Here is a 21,108-nt window from a genome sequence, read left to right on the forward strand (position 1 = left end):
TTTTGATATTTTCCATCTGGCCCAATGGGAACCAAAATTGCATTCAGATCTGGGATCAGATTGCAAAGATTTATACCAAGGCTGGCCTTCATAAATCTTAGCTCCTTTTTCCCATGGTGCTTAAATACTTGTTTACAAAATAGCGGTAAACTGATATGGCCATTAGTCTTCCGGTGACGCTGACATCCTTCCGACATCTGTCACTCAGCCAGCGATGGGAGCCTTTTCACACCCCCGTTCGGCAGAGCTGTAAACGTCCTTTAATCAGGGACACTATAAAGTGTGTGGCAGGCAAAGTGACAGCGCCATCTCTGCAGTCTGCCATTCCGCTACAGAAAAACAAGCCTTGCAGGAGGAATTCTCGGGATCGTCTGGGTGGACGTTTTGCTTACATGTCTGAATAAAGGGGGCAATTCCAGGGATCACTTGGACAGGCATTCCGGTTACATGTCTGAATGAAGAGACTGGCAGATTAATGGTAGTATTGGATCTCTTCTAAAGTGTGTGGCAGTCTTCCCAAGCACAAGCGGATCCTTTGTAGACGCGAGCCACTGCCCCCCTGCTGGGCAGTGGCGGAAAATGGTGTGAAAGTCATTAGATTCGGGTCTCACGGGCTACCCCCTCTCTCCATGGGGTGGGCCTTACTCAATATGTACTCCCATGCAGTCCATCTGTGTAATCTCTCTTCCCTCTCTGAGACTAAACCATTGTGGGGGGGGGGGGGGGGGGGGCAGTGATAACCCCTCATCCAAATTCCAGCCAGGCCACCATTTGGCGGGAAGAGACCACAAGGTCAAATCACGAGCCTGATTGAAAAAACAGGCGTCCTGAGGTAATTAGTCCAGAGTGTTGTTTTTGCTGGTGAGGCTGTTTATTCTTTTTTTTTGTTCTCCATGTCTGTTGAGATCGTTTGCCTTTTTTTCTAACACATTTGTTTTTTGCTTATGAGGTTGGCATAGGGAAAAGAGGAACACACGTCGACGAGGATCCGTCTAATACAGACGCCCTCAGACAGGGCGAACGCGTCACACGTCTGCTATTGTCAGGCGCGCATTGACTCGCCGCAGATAACACTGATGCTTCGTGACAGCTGCCACTCTGGGTGTCCAGTCAGAGTGCGCTCCGCCTCATTACCCCGAGAGCAGCCAAAGCCTCCGGCTCCCAGCTAATATGCGTCGTTGGGGGAGGTGGGGGGATGGGGTGGGGGGATGGGAGGCGGAGCGGGAAGTATGAAAAGCCGAGATTTAAAATCCCATCCAAGGCTGAGAATAACAGATCTCGATTCTGCCGTTTAAGAGATTGGGTTAGAAAGTGTATTTGTTTACTGCATTAGAGCAAGTATATACAATGTCAAATGTTTGCGTCTCCGAAATTTTTTAAAATTTTATTGGGATATACCCTTAAAATATGAGTATATAAGGTAAACAGACCAGCTTGAAATCCATTCCGCAGGAATCGAATCCCTGTCCCCATAAAGTCATTAGCTTGTCCTGTTTGCGTAGCCAAATGGAAGCGATTTAAATATATATCGGAAACTTTACGAATCCCTGCTGCATAACATTCGTTAGCCTTTTATGGTGGTGAACCTTTTCTGACATGCAGATATTTCCTCTGAAAATCAGGAACCATGGCAGAAGTAACATCCTTAATTCAAGACTTTTGTGCCCCTTACAAAAGAATATACTGCAAGTGTCATCACCTGGGGATGAGTTAACCCCCCCCCCCCCCCCCCCAAATTTGGATTACAATAGATTTAGGTTGAACCCCTCCCAGTGAGAAGTTTGTGGGGGGGGGGGGGGGTAGGATTTAGGAGCAGAGCCAAACACTTGGACTCAGCCTCATGGACTGTGATGACATGCAGTCACCCCCCCCCCCCCCCCCACACACCCCTCCACCTCCGTTGGCTGTCTGCCCCCCGCCCCCCAAGGCCCTGACATGCCAGAAGAAATTGGACGCACCTTTAATCACCAGCCAACCTCATAAAACTTTAGTCACAGCCCGGAGTCATTTTTTTTTATTTTTACAGGGAGCCGCATTAGCGATAGAGCTCTGACAGCGCTTGCCCCTGCCCCCTCCTCTCTCGGAAGCGGTACCTCCCCAAATCGCAGAGAGCCATTAGCTCTATTTACACAGTCGTGCATCGAGGGGATTCCTGCTGCAAATTTAGAATAACTGTTTCTTCCTCTAACCCTTTGATCACACCCCGTTCCAGTCATTTTGTATTTTTTGGGGGGAATGCAGTCAACAATTTAACAACTGTTTAAGTGAAATTTCAAAGACATATCTATCTGCATCCATAATACCTCGATATGGTGGTGCTTGCTAGCTGTTCCTTGTTTATACTGTTTAAATATGCAAATAAATATTTAGTGGAGGTTATCCGTTGCTGTTGAGCCCTTACTGAAGCACGTCATGAGTCTTTTTTTTTTCCAGAACTATTTTCCCAGAAATATTTAAACAGGTTTTCCTGCCAATGTGCGGATGACTTTAATGTTCTCTTTTATATCTACACTTCTGAGGTAATAAAAAGCCAGCCAACATTACCGCGATGCTAATACAGGACCATATTCACCTCATAGCAGTAAATCAATGATCACCGGTAGATCTACTCTTCTTGTAAAACAGGTCAATATACATTAAAAAACATATTGTGTTAAACCCATTTTGCGTCGTCGCATTTTTGACAGTCGAATTTCTGAGCCAAGCGACAGAGAGAAAGCCATTATAAATCATTATACCGTCATATAAAAAAAAACACCCTGGAGAAACACATCATGGTGGCCCAGTACTGCTGTTGTTTGAATCACTGTGTGCTGTTTGTATATTTTTCCGGATTCTAACATACATTTGGTGAACTCGCATTTCTAAATTGCCTGCGTGTGTGTGTGTGTTTGTGCTCTGCGATGGACTGGAATCCCATCCTGGCTGTACCTCTGCCTTGTGCCCTGTATTGCCTGGGATTGGCTCCAACCTCCTGCGACCCTCCGCTGAGTAAGCCGTTGGAAGATGGATGGGAAAAAAAAAATAGCACAGATGTAATTTTCTGTCACCATCCAGGTGGATTAATGTGTGCTTGCGTGTGACCATGAACAAAGGGACCTGGCGACTGCAAGCCTATTCAAATTATGGGGGACAGGGCACAGGCCACATTGTGCATTAGGCAATTAGGTAATCTTCAGCGATAGACATCTAGGGTGTTCCTGGTGGGACCTGTCTTCACACTGAGGCGAACATGCCTAAGCCTGGACCCCTTTCACAGAGGCCGGAGATGCATGTGGGAGTTGAATAGCAGGTCACGTCGTAGCAGAAACATCTGATTCTCTTCTAGAGGATGTAGCCATAGCTTTGAAGTGCTCCCCCACAAGCCACAACATTTGGATATGGGTTTTTGAAATATGTTTCATATGCCGTAGTGGGGGAATGAAAAATCAAGGGGTTCATTTTACTGAGGTGCCCCTTCAGTTTAGTCGGCGGTGTGGGGGGGGGGGGGGGTCATCTGTATTTCATGTTCCTCCAGCAGCTCTTAGACAATGAAACGTGGTGAGGCTGGCAGAGGGTTACGTAGCTTATATTAGTTGTAAATCCCTTCTGGGATATTTTGGGACAATTGTAAGACATGGTCTGTTGGAGATGTAATTGTTCTTGTCTACGAAGAAATTGTTTTTTTTTTTTTTTTTTTCTTATTGATTTAGCGGTGGATCCCTAACAAATAAGTCAATAATCAGGCTGTGAAGGGAAAAGCACCACTTGTAAAGAAAGCATCCTTTGCAAATTTAACTGCAATTCTAAATGGTCTATGTACCACTGCAAATAATCTTTCGCCGTCCTCTCAAGTTGCACAATAGAGGCAATTGTGAAAAAGTAGAGAAAAAAATGCATAATGGACACCAGTAGAAGAAGGAAATGTTTTTAATCAGCAGTTGCCACATTAAGTACAAGAACAATCAAAGAGAAAATGGTACCTATCAGCTGCAGTGTTAAATTTGTCTTGCTCTACTTTTTGGTTTCTTGCCTCTCAATGTTAATCTAGCACTTGTCGAGTTATGACCAATGTGTGTAGTTAGGCAGTGTGGACGCGGAGAAGGTCACACTCGCTCGGTTCACTCAAATTGATTGGCGATCGTAGACGTGGCATTTGTGACCCTGTTAACGGTAAGAGGGGGTTGTAGGGAGTGCTGAGTAGTGGCATCGTCCTGTCACACACTGTGCAGACTCTATAATGTCAGACTCACCAGTTTAACACGGAGGAGGATGTTGTGGTCTGAAGAGTCCTGGTTGCATTGTTAGAAAATTCTTAGAAAATAGAAAACAGCAGTTTAGTCCGGCCCCGAATTATTACTTTGGATCTATACAGAATATGTAGAGGCCTTCTCCATATTTCTGGTACATATTTGTATTTTTCTGATATATATCTATAGTTTCACAAATTCAGGTAGTCATTTCCTTTTTTGTAAAGAGGAAATAGTTTGTTCTTAAGCCAGCTTAAGGTGTAACACAAAATGTTTTTACACCTTTTTGTACAATTGGTTTAAAAGTATACACAAACAGTTGCGCACACGTTCTATTGTAACTGTTGTGTATTAGAGAACTAGGGGAAAAAAAAGAAGGCTTTTAATGGGCTTTAATGGGTTTATCGGTCTATGGGTTAAAATGCTGAGGCTTAACTGCACGGACTTGCTTAAATAGTACAATGGGTGTTTAGTGGGCTTTTCTGCCTGACTGGTGCGGCAGATTTAAACGTTTAAAGTTAAACCCGCCGCCAGACTTAGAGGGGAAGCGACTCTAGCTGAAAAACTGAGGCATCCATATGTGCCCCTCGAGCTGAAATCGGGCAACAATGAGCATTAAATCAGATGGGCAGGATGTCTGGTTTAATGCACCCTATGTGTAATGAGTGCCTTTGACGTTGATGGGGGCTGCACATCTTTCGCGCCCCCTGCTGCGTGGCATCCGAGGTAGTTCTTATCGTCTTGCGGGGTTGACCGATCAAGGCGAGCATATGGCTGAACACATAAGCCAGTGAGGTGCCGCGGGATAGCTAAAATTAAACATAAGTCACGGCACCCTGTTGTTCTTTGAGTGTGCTTTACCGTATCCACACAGTTTACCTTGCAGCACAGAGGATACTGGATATCAAGTTAGCATTTGCTAGCTTGCTAGCAAGTGGATAATTGCATGGAGGGCTGTCGCCACGTGAACATGTATTTCTGCCACTCGCTGCAGTGCTTAAAATATCACTCTGATTCTGCTGGAGCTCATTCCCTTGAACTTCCTGCGACTGATGTTTTTTTGCAACAGGAAGCATATAAACACATCTATCGTTCGTCAGACTGCTTTTCTACTGGGCTTTATTTGCAGGCCGTTCTAATCCAATCGCAAACACAGATGTGACTGGCGGGTTTTAATAAGAATTGGATTGGCCGGCCTATGATAGCAGAAGGTAGTCACTGGTACCGGTTCTTTTGTCCTTGGTTCATGCCAGTAGGTTTGATATACGGGCAGTTATGGCAATGCTGGGATTTCAGCATCACATCACCCATTAGCAGGAGGGACATGCTCACTGTCCCCTAACCCCCCCCCCCCCCCCAAATACCACCCGGCAGCACGCACGTACAACGGACGGCTCGACCCACGGGGAGCTCGCTCACGCTCGATCTGCTGGGCCCAGCCAGACAGGTGGGCGGGGACGCCATAATGAGTTTCAGCCCCACGGTCTCGATCTTAAGACACGTGCAGAATCCACATGGGCGGGGGGGGTGGGGGGGGAGATGGCTGGCTTGCTGCGGCCTGGCAGAACCACACGTGTCACCTGACGTTGACGAGTTGGGGGAACGAATCGTGACACGGGGGGGGTTGGGGGGTGGGAGAGAAATCGGTTGTATACATGCGATGCCACTGCAGACAATGGGAGAGGCAACCCACTGCCTGGAACCGTTGATTGAGCTGATAAAGCTGTCCAAATGCAGCATTTATTTTTTTTTTTGCATGGAACTGCAGGCTGAGTGAGCTATCACGTTTTGAAGGGTTATTTTCAACTCACTCTCATGCCGTTAATCGGTCAAAGCTCTGCTTCCTGTGAGCGATGTTGGTGCCTGGAGCTGCCGCCCCCCCCCACACCCCCCACAAACCCACCCCCCACTCCACCTACCACTGGGGCTCTCGCCATAATGGAAACGCCTCTGTCAATCCCTAGTCAGATGGGCGGACGGCTGCCACGATCCAGGGTAATGACCGAGCTGTAGAAGCCCACCTCCATGCCACATACGGAAACAAAGCCCAGGAAGGAGAGCCGTACTTGGGCCGCACCGGGTCCCAGCAGCTAGCTATCCCTCCCAGACTCTCGAACAAACTCTACACTTCAGTAAAAAATTTATAGATTCAGAAAGTTTGCTTGTCAAAGTGCTTAGGAAAGTGCATGGGATATTCCGAAATTATCATCTCAGTGTAGAGCCTGAGCTACTGCAAGGGGTAGAAAGCAGGAAAAAGACTAAATTACTTTTCCAGGGCTTAAAAAATAACCGAAAAACGTTCGTCGTTTAATCTTTTATGTGTAGCTGGCTCTCTAGGTTCCTTGCGTCGCATCGCCTGCCGCTGTCAACGCATGGAATCGTTCCTATGAAATTGTTTATTGTAGCTAAGATTTTTCATAAGTCATTGTTGACTCAAAGGAGAAGGCAATCGATGGAGAGGAAGTCAGGCCGCGGCTCTGAAAAGGTCACTGCAGAGTGGAGGGGAGCGGGCAAGTGAGAAAAACAGGATGTACACATCGTTCGAAGTCTCTTTTTCAGTAACATTTCTAACAGTTTCCTCAAGCCGTGCCTCGAAGGTGTCCGCGCTTGTTATTTGCTTGGAAGACATTGTGAAACGCATCAGGCGAGTCCCTTGCAGACCAGATCTGGCGGCAGTTGACCGCCATATTTTGTAGGTCCTGATACTTTGACGTGCCTCGGGGACCAAAGTGTTTCCCATGACTAAATCTTTTCATTGCATCCAGTGTTGGTATTGGGAAAGAAGTTCCGATCACCTTGGCATTTTATTACAGACGGGGGCAGTAGTGGTGTCACAGTTAGCCCTAATGCCCTTAGAGGTCATGATTTAGACTGAAAGTAAGATTTGCTTAAATTTAGGTCGAACTCAGAGAAACCTTCGCACAGACCTAGTGTTTTGGCTTCTAATACAGGAAAAATAATTGGACTGTTTGGATAATCTCATTTTACACATGGATTTTCTGCCAGGAACACCCCCCCCCCACCACCACACCCCAACATGATGTAATTTCCCCATAGAGCCGTGCAACAGAAGCCAAAGGAGATGTGTTTTTAAACAACTCTGAACCTCTAGATGAGAATAAATGCAAGCTTGTTATCAAGTTAAGACTTGTTATACCATAGCTACGGCAGTTTTCCCACACTGACAGCAAACACCGTTCCACCATTATATTTTGAAGTGCTGCTTCAGATACCTTCGGAGGCCAAGTGTAGATTAGATAAACTGTCCACCAAGAATGTATTAGGTCATCGCATGTTTCTCTCATTGACGCGACTGCAGATTTAGAGGCTCCTTGCCTGCAGAGTGTCACGACGCCGATCAGGGTTTGAATCTGGGACGTGTCGTCATCGACCCCCGATGCCGAAGGTATAAGGTGGCGTTAGTCCTCGGAAAAAAAGGAAAAAAGGAAAAAAAAGTCGTCATAGTTTATCAGCTGGTTGCCTGTGTTAATGGCTACCAATGACAGGGCTGTAAACAATTTATTAACAGTACATTACTAAATGAAGTGTTATTTTTATGCACATATACTTTGTAAAAGTACATTGACAGAAAGCTGATATGGCTTCAAACATCTTTAAAAACAGATCAGAGTTTGTGTCATGTGACGTTTTGCATAGCAGTTTGCTGTCTTCACAATGTGAACTTCCTCTAAAAGTGGACACTAGTGAGTCCTTGGGCTGTTACACCCCCCCCCCCCCCCCCCCCAAAATGCAGTATAAGGGTACTCTCTGGGGCTGTTGCAGAGGCGGTGATTTGTCTACTGAAATGACTGGAGTCCATTAGTTCATTGAACCTCCTGCTGGGATCAAGCTTTTTCTGTGGCACTTTCATGTTTTTGCCGTCCAAGGTAATTTAGCCCCAATTAAAATATCAAATTACAAATGCTCCGCACAGTAGCTCCGAGGTCACAGAAATATCCGGCGTCCCCATGCTAGTTCACTGTATGCAGATATATCTCAGTCTCCATCAGCCCTTTAAACGGATCGTACTTTTACTGCCCATGTGTCGTTTCGTACAGACTTAATACAGCCCTGTTTATTTAGAGGTCTGGCTTTTAATGAGAATCCGTTGCCTGTTGATTTGAAATGTCGTGCTTGTCCTTAATGACGTCTCATCTCTGTTGGGACTCCTACGGGACAAAATGACCACAGTGCAGCATATTTTGACTCCTCGATGCATTTAAGCCCAAACTTTGAAAGACAGAAACAGAATGCTGAGTGAGAGTTCTAATGAAGGATGTTTTGTTTTTTGATTAGATTTTCCTTTTATTTTTTTGTTTAGTTTTTATGCTTCAGCTGGAAATTGTATATATTTTTCTTTTAAGTCTGTTATTTTGAATCACTTATTTAACATTAAAGTCTAAAGTACTATTCTCCTGTCAGTACATCAAGGGAAAGATTAGTCTTTAATTCATATGGTTGTTTTAATGTCACTAATACATTTGCTTTGTGTATTTATTACTTGATGAGAGTAGAAGACACAGGCAAAGTACTATGTAACATGTTCTTCTGGTTCCTCTAAACTAACCCTCACTTAACCTCTCAGATTTGTAATTGTTTTTGATTAATGTCATAATATAATTTAAAGGTGTCCTTAAAACAAAACACAGGGAGCTCAAATGGCAACCAGACTGGGAGGTAAATGCACCAGTTTTCTTGACCATGCTATTAAATATTTTATTTCTCCATTCTCCGGTCATTAGATGGAACACAAACTGCCGAGTATATCCAATAAAACAAATGTTTATACTGTGGAAACTGTAAATTCAGTCAAAGGCCATCATTATAACTTGGTTGATTTGTGCGGATATGCCTGACTGTATTCTTCTAGCTGCAGTTTTTTCATCTTGTAGACAGCACTTAAAATTCCAAAGAAGCAATTATTTTAAAGGGTTTGCCTTTTGTTTGATACTTAAAGTAGAAGTATGCTCAATCATTATTTTGACTGAGCGAATGCTTAATTCTGTCTAAGTTCTCTTTCATGGAATGCAGAATGGTCAGCTTTTTTTTTGTAAAAAAAAAAATACCATACACCAATTTAAGAAAAAAAATCTTTAAAATGCCTCATTTCATTTTGCCTTCACTGCCCACAAAGGACAAATTTAATGCCAAACTAACTGTGAATCATTGCAATTTATATTCAGAATAGTGTTGACATAGCTACAAGTTTTAATTGAAAGTAGTTCCCGTCGGCTCGCTGATTAAACTGGACTCTGTGTTCTTTATTGATAATGCTAACAATTACAGCAACACACAAGGGCACATCTTACTAGGTGTCATTCAGGTGTGAAAAGCTGAAGTCTGATTTTTTAACGGCTTTTATCATCAGTTTACAGAAATGAAAACTAAACCGTGTGTATAGCCCAAAGAAACAACTTTTTAGGCATTAAGAAAGGGCAAGAGAGTTTCAGTTAGCTTCTTAAATGACCACACCTAACTGTGACTGAAACAACAAAGTTATACTCTATAGCATAAATATTGGTAGGCCGTAGAGGGCGTGGCCTGTAGCAGGGGGCGTGGCCTACTGCAGGGAAAAATGCTGTCGCGATGAATTCCAACATAAAGTCATAATCAGCTGCATGCATTTTAATGGTGATTCAGCTTAAATTGCCCTTTTGCTGTAAGAGCATTGTAACTGCACGGATGTTGGAATGAAATTGACACACTGACAAAACATTTTCTGTCCTGGGTTGTTGTGTTTGGCAACAGAGTGTGTGGCGTGGCTCTCGATTTCTTGTTTATTGTCCACAAAGCTTTCACAAAGAGAAATGAAATGCTCTGTATGAAAAGGGAAATTATAGCCAAGCAGCACAGAGAAAAGTATCTGACCTCTTTTTTTTTTGCTGTATAATTGGTTCTAGTTCCCGAAACAATAGGGGCAAGTCAGGGACACCGAAAGTACTTCACATTTTTAGGTCATGTGTACCCCAGTTATCAGTATTCTATATTTATATATACTTTTCAAAGTCAATTTATATTTAATTGCTCTTTAGTTCAATATTCAGTTGCTAAAGCAATAGACATTACGTACAATGTTTGTCAGTGTCGGTTTGGTCTATGACAAAATAAGAAAGAAAACCATAGCAAAAACTGGATTTAATTGATTGGCAGTTTCCCTTGAGAAGGGTCAGTCTGCAAAATTAGCTGGTTTGAAGTGAGCAGAGATAGATCAGTTTTGTCTCATATTCGTTTTTGCCCATTTGTGAAACTTCAAAATGGGATGGTAGAGGACCTGCGAGATATTGATATCTTATGACATCCTAAAAAGTATGCAGTGTTGGAACAATTAGCATGGATTCTAAAGATCTCTCTGAACCTCCACATATTTTTTCCTTTTGGGAAGTTGGAGGATTATAGACAACATGTTTACTTCCTTTTTAAAGTTTAGGTTAAAAAGGAACTCAAGGTTAAAATTAAATGCACGTTAAATCTGTACACGGTGTCGGGGAAAAGAATAAAAAAAAAAATTTTGTACTTGACAGATTGTTTGTGTTACAGGCAAATTATTCATTTGCTTGCCTTTACAGTAGATCACGCTTGAAGGCACCGTTGATGAGGACACAGGCCGCTTCGTCTGGAAAGTTAAAAGCTGTCCTCATAGATTTCCATCATCCTGCCCACACAGCGTTGCGCTGTAAGAGTGCGGACCCTCCCCTCCCTTCCCGAGGCTCCAGCCGGTTGCTGCATAAGCTTCATTTCCCGTTTCTGTCTCTCTAAGATGCCGAGACGTAATTGGGTATGGGCGGCGGGCCCCCCCCCACCCCCCCTCCTTCCACCACTTCGGAGGTGGTACAGCTGGCTCTCTCCAGATTTAAAGGTCGCACCTAATATCATTGCTGGAGCTCAAGTCGGCTGTAATCTTACAACAGAACCGAAATCTCCGCAGCCCCTTGGCTTAATTCGGCAGCAGGGCAGACAACTGTTTCTGATCTGATAGGGCAGCCAAGGGCCTGTCTCTGCCCTCACCGTCTTTCATGCCAAACAGGCGAAATAATCAAGAAAGAACAGGCGCATAAATACAGGCAGTATACCCTTATACTAAGGACCCACAGTTTAAATGGTTCTTCATATTAGTCAGAGGGTGGTGCCCTGATAACGTATACAAAGAATTTAGGGCAGAAGCTTTATTTACAAAGAGCATGTTTATTTATTCAAATTAGAGCGAACAGCAGTGTGGCTAGATAGCTGGGAGAGCAGAGGTAAAATTGTTACTGTGCAGAGATGAAATTGGAGGGTCAGGGGAAAGGAAACAAACTATGGAGATCCCCTACCCAGAATGTTTGAGAGAAAAAATTCATCGCAATATCGAGAACGTCTGCGTGCTTTTGCTCCCGGCAAAGATTTTTAAAAAGACAGTCGCCACCCATGCAGGGAGGTGATGTTGTGCTGTGGGCATTATTTCTTTGGGGGGTGGGGGGCGCATTTTCAGTTGCAGGAGAGAATCCAGGATTCCGCTTTCCGTCGTAACACACAGGCCCAGCTCTGAGACCAATAGGGACAGATTGGAGAAAAATCTGTTTTGACCTTGGTGGGCACTCCAATGCGACGCTGCAGCAGATGTCTCCTGAAGTATAGTGTTTGTTCGTTTTGTCATTTGTTGCGATCTGTGGCAAACGCTCGAGCCATGAGAAGGTTCGGGTGGGAACTCCGCCTTCCTCTGTGGAACAGGGGACAGAACCAGGCCGTCAGCACTGTTTTAGTTTTTTAAGTGAGATGGATTTCCACAGAGTAAATGTCGCTTTTGTCTTGGATCACAAAAGCACACACGCTAATTGAAACAGACAAATCCATGTTGGGTTTATCCCCAGGAAAATCCTTGTTTCCAAGTCTGACACTAGCTAACTTGCTATTTGGACTGTTGGAGTTTCGTTTACAAGTCTTAAACTTGCTGTTAGTTTTTTAATACATATATTAATATATATTTTTTACAAGCAGTAGCTGGGTTAAGAAAGTCCGACTTACGGCCAACTCATACTTATACAATGCTTAGTAATAATGAACGTACGCAGTTCTTTGTGACTAATGAAAACACTGTGTGGTTTCCGTGGTTCGTCGGCTTGAGGTGTAGTACAGGACCGTATGTAGTTACTTTTATGATTACTCTATAATTGTCGTTATTACTATGTACATTATATTTCCAATTAACCTACAAATTTGACTTATATACAGACTTAGGGAGTGGATCTTGTTCATAACCTGGGGACTACCTGTATTTAGTAGTCCTACTGATGGACATGAGTTTTCCCAAGGGGGGACGGTGTTTTAGTAGTTTCGTACCAAAATTCTGCTAGATGGTTACAGTTTATACTCATTTTCCATACTAGGGGTAGTTTGTTGCGAGGCTGTTTTCATGCTAAAGGGAGGCGTGAGGTATATAGAAGGCTAAACATGAGCATCTACCAACCAGGTTGTTTTTTTTAATATATGTTTTTTTTTTCCCTGAGAACCACGGAACATGATTTAAATAAAAGATTCATGCTGTATGATTTTTTTTTTTTTTTGGCTGTTTTGAGTCCGACGCTGGCAAAAAAATAAAGAAAGCCTCAAGTGACAGTAATAAATGCACAGATATATTTCCATTCCCAGGACGAACCGTAAGAAATGGCATTATCTAAGAGCAAGGCTCTTTTTCAGCAGCCAGGATTTATTCTGCCTGTATATCCTCACCAAAATGATTGGTTTGTTTTCACATTTTCCCCGATTGGGGAACAGAGTCCTTGTTTTTAATTTGAACCTCCCCTCCCCCACTGTGGCTTTGCGACGCGGCACCGAGAACATAGACTGCAAGATCATGTCTGTCACATCTGGGCCTTGTCTGCCCTGAGAAGAGAGAAAAAGAAAAGATCTCCAGAGGTAATATTCTTTACATAATCAAAGGTGCTAAGAGGAAGGGAGGGGGAGGCTTAGCACATTCGTTTCTGAATGACCTATTAATCCATGCGCGTGTTACAATTAAGCATTCCATGCGTTATTAATGGGGAAGTAATGTCTCACAAATGGCTCCTTTTTCCCCCAAAGCGAGAACCGCAGATGGTCCTACTAATTTTAGACAGGAGGGAAAAAATGTTTTTTTAGTCGACTTGTCAAAATTCCTGTTCTCACCAACATACTTTGTGGTATTTTTTTGTCCACCACACTTCCTCCATTGTGTATTCATATATGTCTTTCTTTGCAAGCACACTAGTGCATATCTGTATGTTGCGCAAATACCTGTTTCATTTGCTGTAGTGCAGGCTGGGGTGGTTTGGCGCCCCCTTGCTCACTGAACCTGTTGATGCCATTGTGCTGCATAGCTACAGACACAGCTGGGTGATTCAGGTCCAGAGAGTACAAGTCCTGACCGGGATTTTGTTTCAACCAGCCAGTTGAGTACTCTGTGACTGTGACTTTTCATGCTCAACTTGTTGGTTGAAACAAAATCCCAGTCTGGACTATTACTCTCTGGACCTGAATCACCCAACTCTGGCTACAGGTAAAGAGCTGTGTCAACTGTGTAGATGGTCGGAGGTCACACCGGGAATTCGGCACCATGGGGTAAATACACGTGTTTTCACCATAGCATAGGTCATCACTCAAGCGCTCATCATTAACTTACAGTAAAACGTACAAGGTGCACTGACATACGCTGTTTTCATTTTGTATTCTGAGCCCTTTTAATACCTGGGAGGGGCTACGTGGATTTAAGCCCCTGGTCGTCCCCCTCCTGAGGTACCGTAATACCTCCCCAGCTGACATTTCCTCCCGTGCAGTCAAACTGCTCCACCTCAGCCAGAATCGGGATGCTTTTCTGGCTCATAACCTGGATGAGTGTGTCACCGGCTCTCGCTGACAGTTAAGCGACTTTAGCACAGCTTGTCAGAGCTGTATAGATCTTTGCTCGTTTGCTTTTCACCTCTTCAGACTGCACCCCTGCCCCTCCTCCCAGAACTATATTTTCCCCCGTCCCAGCAGCAGTGCCAAGTACTGCTAGAAACAAAATCCCCGTTTTCCTCGACCCCGTTTGTTCCTCTGACATCGCCTCGTCTTGTCAGCAGGGCCAGACAGCTATGGCACTCGGTGACTGTTAACATACTTATGCATTTATGCAAACGACAAGGATTTTTCTTCCCGTTGCTATAGCTATCGCTCCTACTTTAACATCTTCCCGGGCATGATGATTAGCCAAATATGAAAGCAGGAGCACTGAGAGCTGCAGATTATTTCAGCCACAAAAAAAGCATTTCTTTCCTTTTCTTTCCCTTATAACTTTGAAGATTGATTGTTCTTTCTCGAAGGCGCAGTTGCAGATTTTACTCATAGAACCCTGCTGTGAGTGTCGCACTCAAACTCAATTTCCTGGTTTTTTAACGCTTGCTCATAAAAGACAATAAAAACAATGCTGACATTTTTTTTTCCGGGGTGGGGAGGTTGCCCACTGACACACACACATGTTGCAGAGAGGCCTAATTGGAAAGGACTGTTCTCACATCTGCTCCTCAGCCCTTAGACCCTCAGAGACATTAATAGGTGCACTGGCTGAGGGGGTCTTTCACAAGTGTGTAACAGCCAAAACAATTTGCCGATCCCAGGGCCCAGGCTCCGGGGTCTCTGATGCGTTGCTGCTTGTTCAGTACGTCCCCAGGCACCGAAAGGTGAACAAAAGAGCCCAGTGTTTTGGAGGACTGAGACGGACAGCAAGACGCGGAATTTTTGCCCTTTTTTTCGGTATTTGAAACAGAAGCTGACTTTTCTTCCTCTTTCTCCTCCCTTTTTTCACATGCGCAGTCAGCGGCAGCAGGGATCAGACCCTGCTGACTCTCTCCTTAGGACCTGTTTCATATCCTGCAAATGAAATGTCAGCCAGTTCAAAGGTGCCTTTGTAGGGGGCAGGGGGCGGAACGTCTGAACTCGCAGAAATATGCGTACGCGATGGACCGTCAACCCGAAAAGGACTTATGACATGCTGCATTTTTCCAACCCACAGCCCTTGGCTTCCGTCTAGCCTTTGTTTTAACATTTTTGGGCATTACCTTTCAAGCGGACCGATAAATCGGAACAGAATTAAACTCTTCCTCTAGCCTTTAGTGCCAGGCCAGGCATAGCATGGGGTCTGATTAAATAGAGTCATCTTCAATCTTCCTGTTGCTTTGCTACTACTGCGGCCCTCTTACTTTTTTGTGTGTATATCCATGTGTGTGTGTGCGCCTGTGTGTGTGTGTGTGTGTGTGACAGCTTGGCCAGATCCTGGCACCGTTCCCAGATCCATGCATCTTAATAGTGGTGACATCATTCAGACGCCAAACCCACCCCACTCAATGCCCGTCTGTCCGCTAATAGACCTTTAAAGATCCATTTGGAAAACTAAAACACGATTTGTCTTCTGCATAATTGCTGTTAGCTATCGATTACGTTGATCCCCCCTCCCCCCCCACTTTTCATTTCTCATGTTCTATGAAATAATAGTAACGAGAAAAATCCACACGTTTTTTTTTTTTTTCGTTCTCTTTTTTTCTGTTTCCCAATTAAGTGGTGATGAAATGGTCGACGATAACCCAGGGAGACGAACAGTACTATTGCTGGATATGAGCAATGGCAAGCCCCCAGTATTTTGTTTTTTTTCCCCCTGTGTTGATGAGCCAGGCTGGAGGGATGTAGAAGACCCAATGGCGGCAGTAATCATAAGTGACTAATGTATTTAGTCCAAAGGTTTGGTTCTCCTGCTCCGTGAAACCGGCAAAGGTTACCATGTCACTTCTGTTTTAACCTAACATTAGCTTGGCTTGTTTCTCCATGCAATGTTGAAAGAAGAAGGGAGTGGGGGACAAAAAGAAAAAATTAATAAACCACCCACTGGGCACGAAATAGAAAATAGGCTGTGGAAAATGTAGCGGAGATGCGGAGATGTGCAGCTAGGAAAGGTTCTCATGTACATTTCTGCTCATCATGAGTCACTTGTTATTTATTGTGAGTTCATTCGTCTCTGCATGAAAAAAAAAAGCACCGTAAACCTTATGGGGGTTTGGACTGGGACCTTTTTCATCAAGACTTTGAGCATTTTAAGAGTTTGTGTCTGCAGAGAGGACATTGCTCTTAGCCATCTCTAGTCCCTCTGTACCCGTGTTTCCATCGCCGCCACAATGTCCTTGGAGCACGCTGATATTTCCGTTTGCTGTGTTGCCGCGGTTCACTGTTTCGTACTCCCCGCTGCAATTCCAAGATGTTCCCTCTGCATCCTGCTTCTGAAACATGACATAGGAATTCCCAACAGTGGCTCCCTGTAGCTCCAGATGCATCGAAAGGGAAAAAAAAAGAGAGAGAAAAAAACACACACACACGCGTTTTCAGAATGATAAGCAACTTTCAAATGACTTTAGTTAACCTAAAAGTTGATATGGCAGCAGCAGTACATAAACCGTACTTTTTCTTTTTACTTTTCAAAGTCTCCAGAGGTTATCTTGTCTTTTGCCATTTTTGGCAGATGCTGATGCCAAAATAAACTGTAGCGGCTCGAAAGTCATTTTTAATGATACTTTTTGATCTCAGTGATATCACAATTTATTTACATAGGATTACACACCAGAATTCGAAAGGCATCGTTACCAGATCTCTTTTTTTTTGTGTGTGATGAATGTTTTTGTCTGATTCAGTGTAGTCCAAAGTCTCCGCGGTTGTTTGAAAGTCGGTGCCTTTGGGCTACATGCGATGGTGACCACCGCGTGGATTGCTCAATACGAAAATCGAAATCATCAGCGGCGGACGGACGTGTCGATGGCACCTACCTTTGGGTAGAGAAATGGGTTTTGTAATGTGGAAACCCGGCGCTGCTATTGTGCATGACGCATCTCCCATTAGCGGGAATATGACAGAGCACGCTGAAAATGTACTTGATCTTCAAAGGGCCCATTTGTTATAATCCTGCTCCTTTCACTAAATAAAAGGCCTGGAGTGAAGGATGCTGGGAGTTGGTCGAGAGGGGGTGGAGGAGGGGGAGGGAGAAGAAAAATGAAACATAAGGTTAACAAGCGTCCTATTCTGCGGGCTCAGAGGTGGAGATTGAAGGGCCTTGTCTGTTGTGATACCTCTGCCCAAGCCGGGCCCTGTTCTCACCGTCCCTGACCATTGTGCAATGGCTGCAGAGAGAAGGGCTTTGATTCTCCTGGAGTAGGATCTAATTAGTTGACCACTTTCCTAAATGGGTACTCAGTCACGACATCTTAGTGTGAGTGGAATCTGGACAAGTTAATAAGGCAGACGGTCCTTGAATGTCTGAGCGAGGTTTGGTGTGAGGGGATGTGGGGGCTGGAAAGGGGTGTGAATAGAAGGGAGGTGGAGAGAAAGGGGGGGGGGGGGATCAAGAAAAAGAAAGGCTCAGAAAACTAAGAGGTTGGAGGTGAAAATGCCCATGGAGCTGGAGCGACAATAATGAAGCAGGGCCAGTCTTGGCTAACCCTGGTGTGGAAACGCCCCTTGTGTCCGGCCTCGGTGCATTATTGAATGCCCACCATGGATTCCCTCCAGTCATTTTTCCTGCACAGAATAGACTGCCGGTGGTGCCACATTGTCCGTGGTTTGAGCTCTTGTGGGGCGAGGGGGGGAGCTGACAGCGCCGAAACAGCCCCCTGCCCCCCATCGCCTCCTTGACAGAGTCCGATTCGAAGACAAGCTTCCCAAGATAAGGGTTTTAGCCTACTGTGCCACCCAGCCACTAATTACAGGCCATGCAGAAAAGGAAAGCTAAGCCTTCGGCATTTGCAGCTTGCAGTAATTGTTCCTGGCATAACTTCCCTTGCCAAATACTTGGTGCATTCCTTCAGGGGGAGGGGAAAAAAGAAAAAAAAACTCGTTTATGTGAGGTGAAGGGAGACAGAAAAAGGGGGAGGTGATTGCCACACATGCGAGAGGAAAAAAAAAAAGACGAAGTCGTGCAGCTTCTGCTCCTCGGTCTCACAGTCTTTTGCTTTCACAGCACCTTGAAAAACCTCCACGTTCCCATGGGATGCAATAACAATAACAGGAAATGTCGCTGCGAGACGGGAGAATCCCTGATAAGACGCTCGCATCATCAGCAATTGTTTTCCCAGCCCACTGCACTGTAAATGTGTGTAGGTGTAAAACTTCCACTAAATTTTAAAGAGCCTTTTTACGTCCATACATCTGTTAGACGGCCTGATCGGGTTCGGCTTGACGAAGCCTATCCGCAGCGCACAATAAGCAACTTTAGGTGATTGCATACGCACTTCATAAGAATATTCAGCTACCACTCAGTTCTACAGAATGCACCCAGTCGTGGATTCGTACCAGCAATGCATTTCGGTGCACGAGGATCTTGATCCTGGCTTGGTTTGTCGATCACTTCTGCAAAGTCTTCCTGTTTTTATTCCGGTAGTGTACATAGCCACACATGCACGACTACAAATTCACATTCTTTCTGAATGCATCTCCTAACTGTTCACTGTGTTTCTTCTTTTTTTATCTTTTTCTGACAACAGCCACTTCCAATGGGACCCTGGAAGGACTTGAGAATAGAGAAGGTGGAGTTTGCAACACCCGTTTCATGAAGATCATTATGAAAGTTGGACAGGGTAAGGCTGCAATTCCACGCACCACAAAACCAAAAAGAATGAACTTCTTGTAAGTCTAAGCTCTGCAACCTATGGTTATGCCCTAAACAGTTTATAGGAAAAAGGGAGTGGTGATCTGAAATTGTTCCCAGTTTGTTTACTTCAATATCTTGGATTCTTCAAATACAGGTGTTCATCTTACGAATGCAACAGGCTCTGCAGTGATTTCTGCGGGAGATTAAAAGGAGGATGGCAGATTCATGGTATACCATGAATAGTGCCTGTTTACAATTATTTCCAAATCACATGCTAAAGACTTCATTTAAAGACAAAATAACACAGGATATGCTGAGGGCTCTGTGTTATACTAGATGAGGGCAGGATATAAAAATGGCTCAGTGATAATGAAAGCGTTGTGCTCTAACAACCGTGACTTCGGTGTAAGGAGAGCATTTCACAAGCTATTGTTCATAAACTCAGATCGCCCCTGGCTCTGGAATTCACAGTGGATACTTCATTCAGATGTTTTCACAGTATGGAAAATAGCCTGCTGACTGAATTTCTCATAAAGTGTGGATTTCAGACATTACCTTTTTACTCTATTTATAACCTCTTGGGAGAAAAAAAAAGAAACGTATTTATTTTACTTTAATTACTGTATAATTTGAATTCAGCAATTCAGTGTGTAACTTTACTCTTCAGCGTCGCTGTGTGAACTTCTTTCCTCTAGAGGTAATGAATCGAGTATGAAACCTCGCATTCTAAATTATGACTCACAGTTTTTTTTATTTTATTTTTTTATTTTTGTTGTTGTTTGTTTGCGTTGGCCAGGGCCAGACAAGCCTTTTTAATCATGCCAGATGTTTAAACCAGGCAGCCGAAATACTCCAGGCCGCGCATGCTAATGGCCAGCGGGAAACACGGCTTTAAACGAGCACTGACACTGTTATTCGAGGACCTGTTCAATTTTTGATGATCCAGCAGTTCCATGGTTGCTTGGCTCAGATGTGAGCACACAGAGATAAGTGGGTCATAGGCGGGATAGAGTGCTGCTGGTGGCAGTATGCAGCGTACTCCCTTAGCATAAGATACTGTTGGTTAGCGTCGTTATTTTATTTTAGCTAACACCTACTAGCACATTTATCTCTTTCAGTTACAGACCTCGAGAAAGGGAAAAAAAAAAAAAAAAAAACGTAGTAGAGTGGGCTGTTGTCTCGAAGCAACAGCCCAGCAATTATTGCGAGGGAAAAGAAATAAATAAACGTTAGTCCGGGCGACCTGACGGGATGCTGGAAAAATAGACACCTCCCAGAAGACACCATCGCTCCAGGTGCCCTTGCGCTCTCCTTAAGCCCTGCCAGCATCTCAGCAAGCATAGCCCACTCCCCCTACCCCCACCCCCCCCCCCACGGGAGCCGGCCCAGGCCAAGCTCTGCTAGAGGAATCTGGATAGCTGGGAGTTTTCTTTCCTTCAGGCTCAGCTCATCACCGTCTCGCTCGTCAGGGGGACAGTCTAAAAGCAAATAAACCATAAGGACAGCCAGCCAAGCGCTGGCCTCAGACCGACCGTACAGATGGCTGGTTACGGGGAGACAATAAGACTGATAAACTTTGGACTCTGGGTCGAGTCATTAATTAGACTGGGGGTAATTATTTGTTATTCTGGGGTTACAGGGTAGACCATTAGTGAAAGGCTGGTCAAGGTTGCATTTGAAACCCAAAGAACCTAATAGACAAAGTAAGCAATGCGGTGGTGGACTATAATGTAGAAAAGAAAGTATGCAATTTGCCACAAAACAACTTAAAAAAATCTAGCACTTTGGTAAACAGACCATTCGGCTTTTGTAAAAGCAGTTTTTTTTTTCCTGTGATAAGGGGAGATTTGTGGTACAACACACACCCTTTTAACACAGTGAATAATAACAAGCAATAAAATGTTAATTGATAATTGCTTTATCGTCTTCTTTCCTTGTATCTGCACGGCCTTTCTGTGTGATCTACATTGTTTTGTGGGTTTTTGCATTAATTAAACTACCTCTTCAGACGCTCTTCTCGGCGTAAAGCAGTTCCTGTATCGATATGAAGTGAAATGTCTCTCTTGAAATGGCGATACGTCCCACAGAAAGACAGCCGTGCCAGATGGAGGCAGCAACTGTTGCAGAATAGGCCTCATTAAGTTGGAGATGTTAAATATTGTTCGTATAAAACTAACTTTTGTCACATTTAGTAAAAGAAAAAAAAAACAACACAGATACAACAGATGGAATCAGTAGTAAAAACAGGTCATTTAAAACAGGCCT

General features: G+C 44.2%; 1 protein-coding gene across 1 annotated transcript in view; it reads left to right on the forward strand.

Moving 5' to 3' along the window:
* Window positions 1-21,108, forward strand: part of LOC111859870 (ephrin-B1) — a 70,283-nt gene that overhangs the window by 37,336 nt on the left and 11,839 nt on the right. Inside the window, exon 5 of the mRNA XM_072717549.1 lies at window positions 18,737-18,829. Coding sequence (XP_072573650.1) covers window positions 18,737-18,829 — 93 coding nt within the window. The remainder of the gene's footprint in view (window positions 1-18,736; window positions 18,830-21,108) is intronic.

Source organism: Paramormyrops kingsleyae, chromosome 10 (genome assembly GCF_048594095.1).
Source record: "Paramormyrops kingsleyae isolate MSU_618 chromosome 10, PKINGS_0.4, whole genome shotgun sequence".
In the NCBI taxonomy this organism is placed as follows: Eukaryota; Metazoa; Chordata; class Actinopteri; order Osteoglossiformes; family Mormyridae; genus Paramormyrops; species Paramormyrops kingsleyae.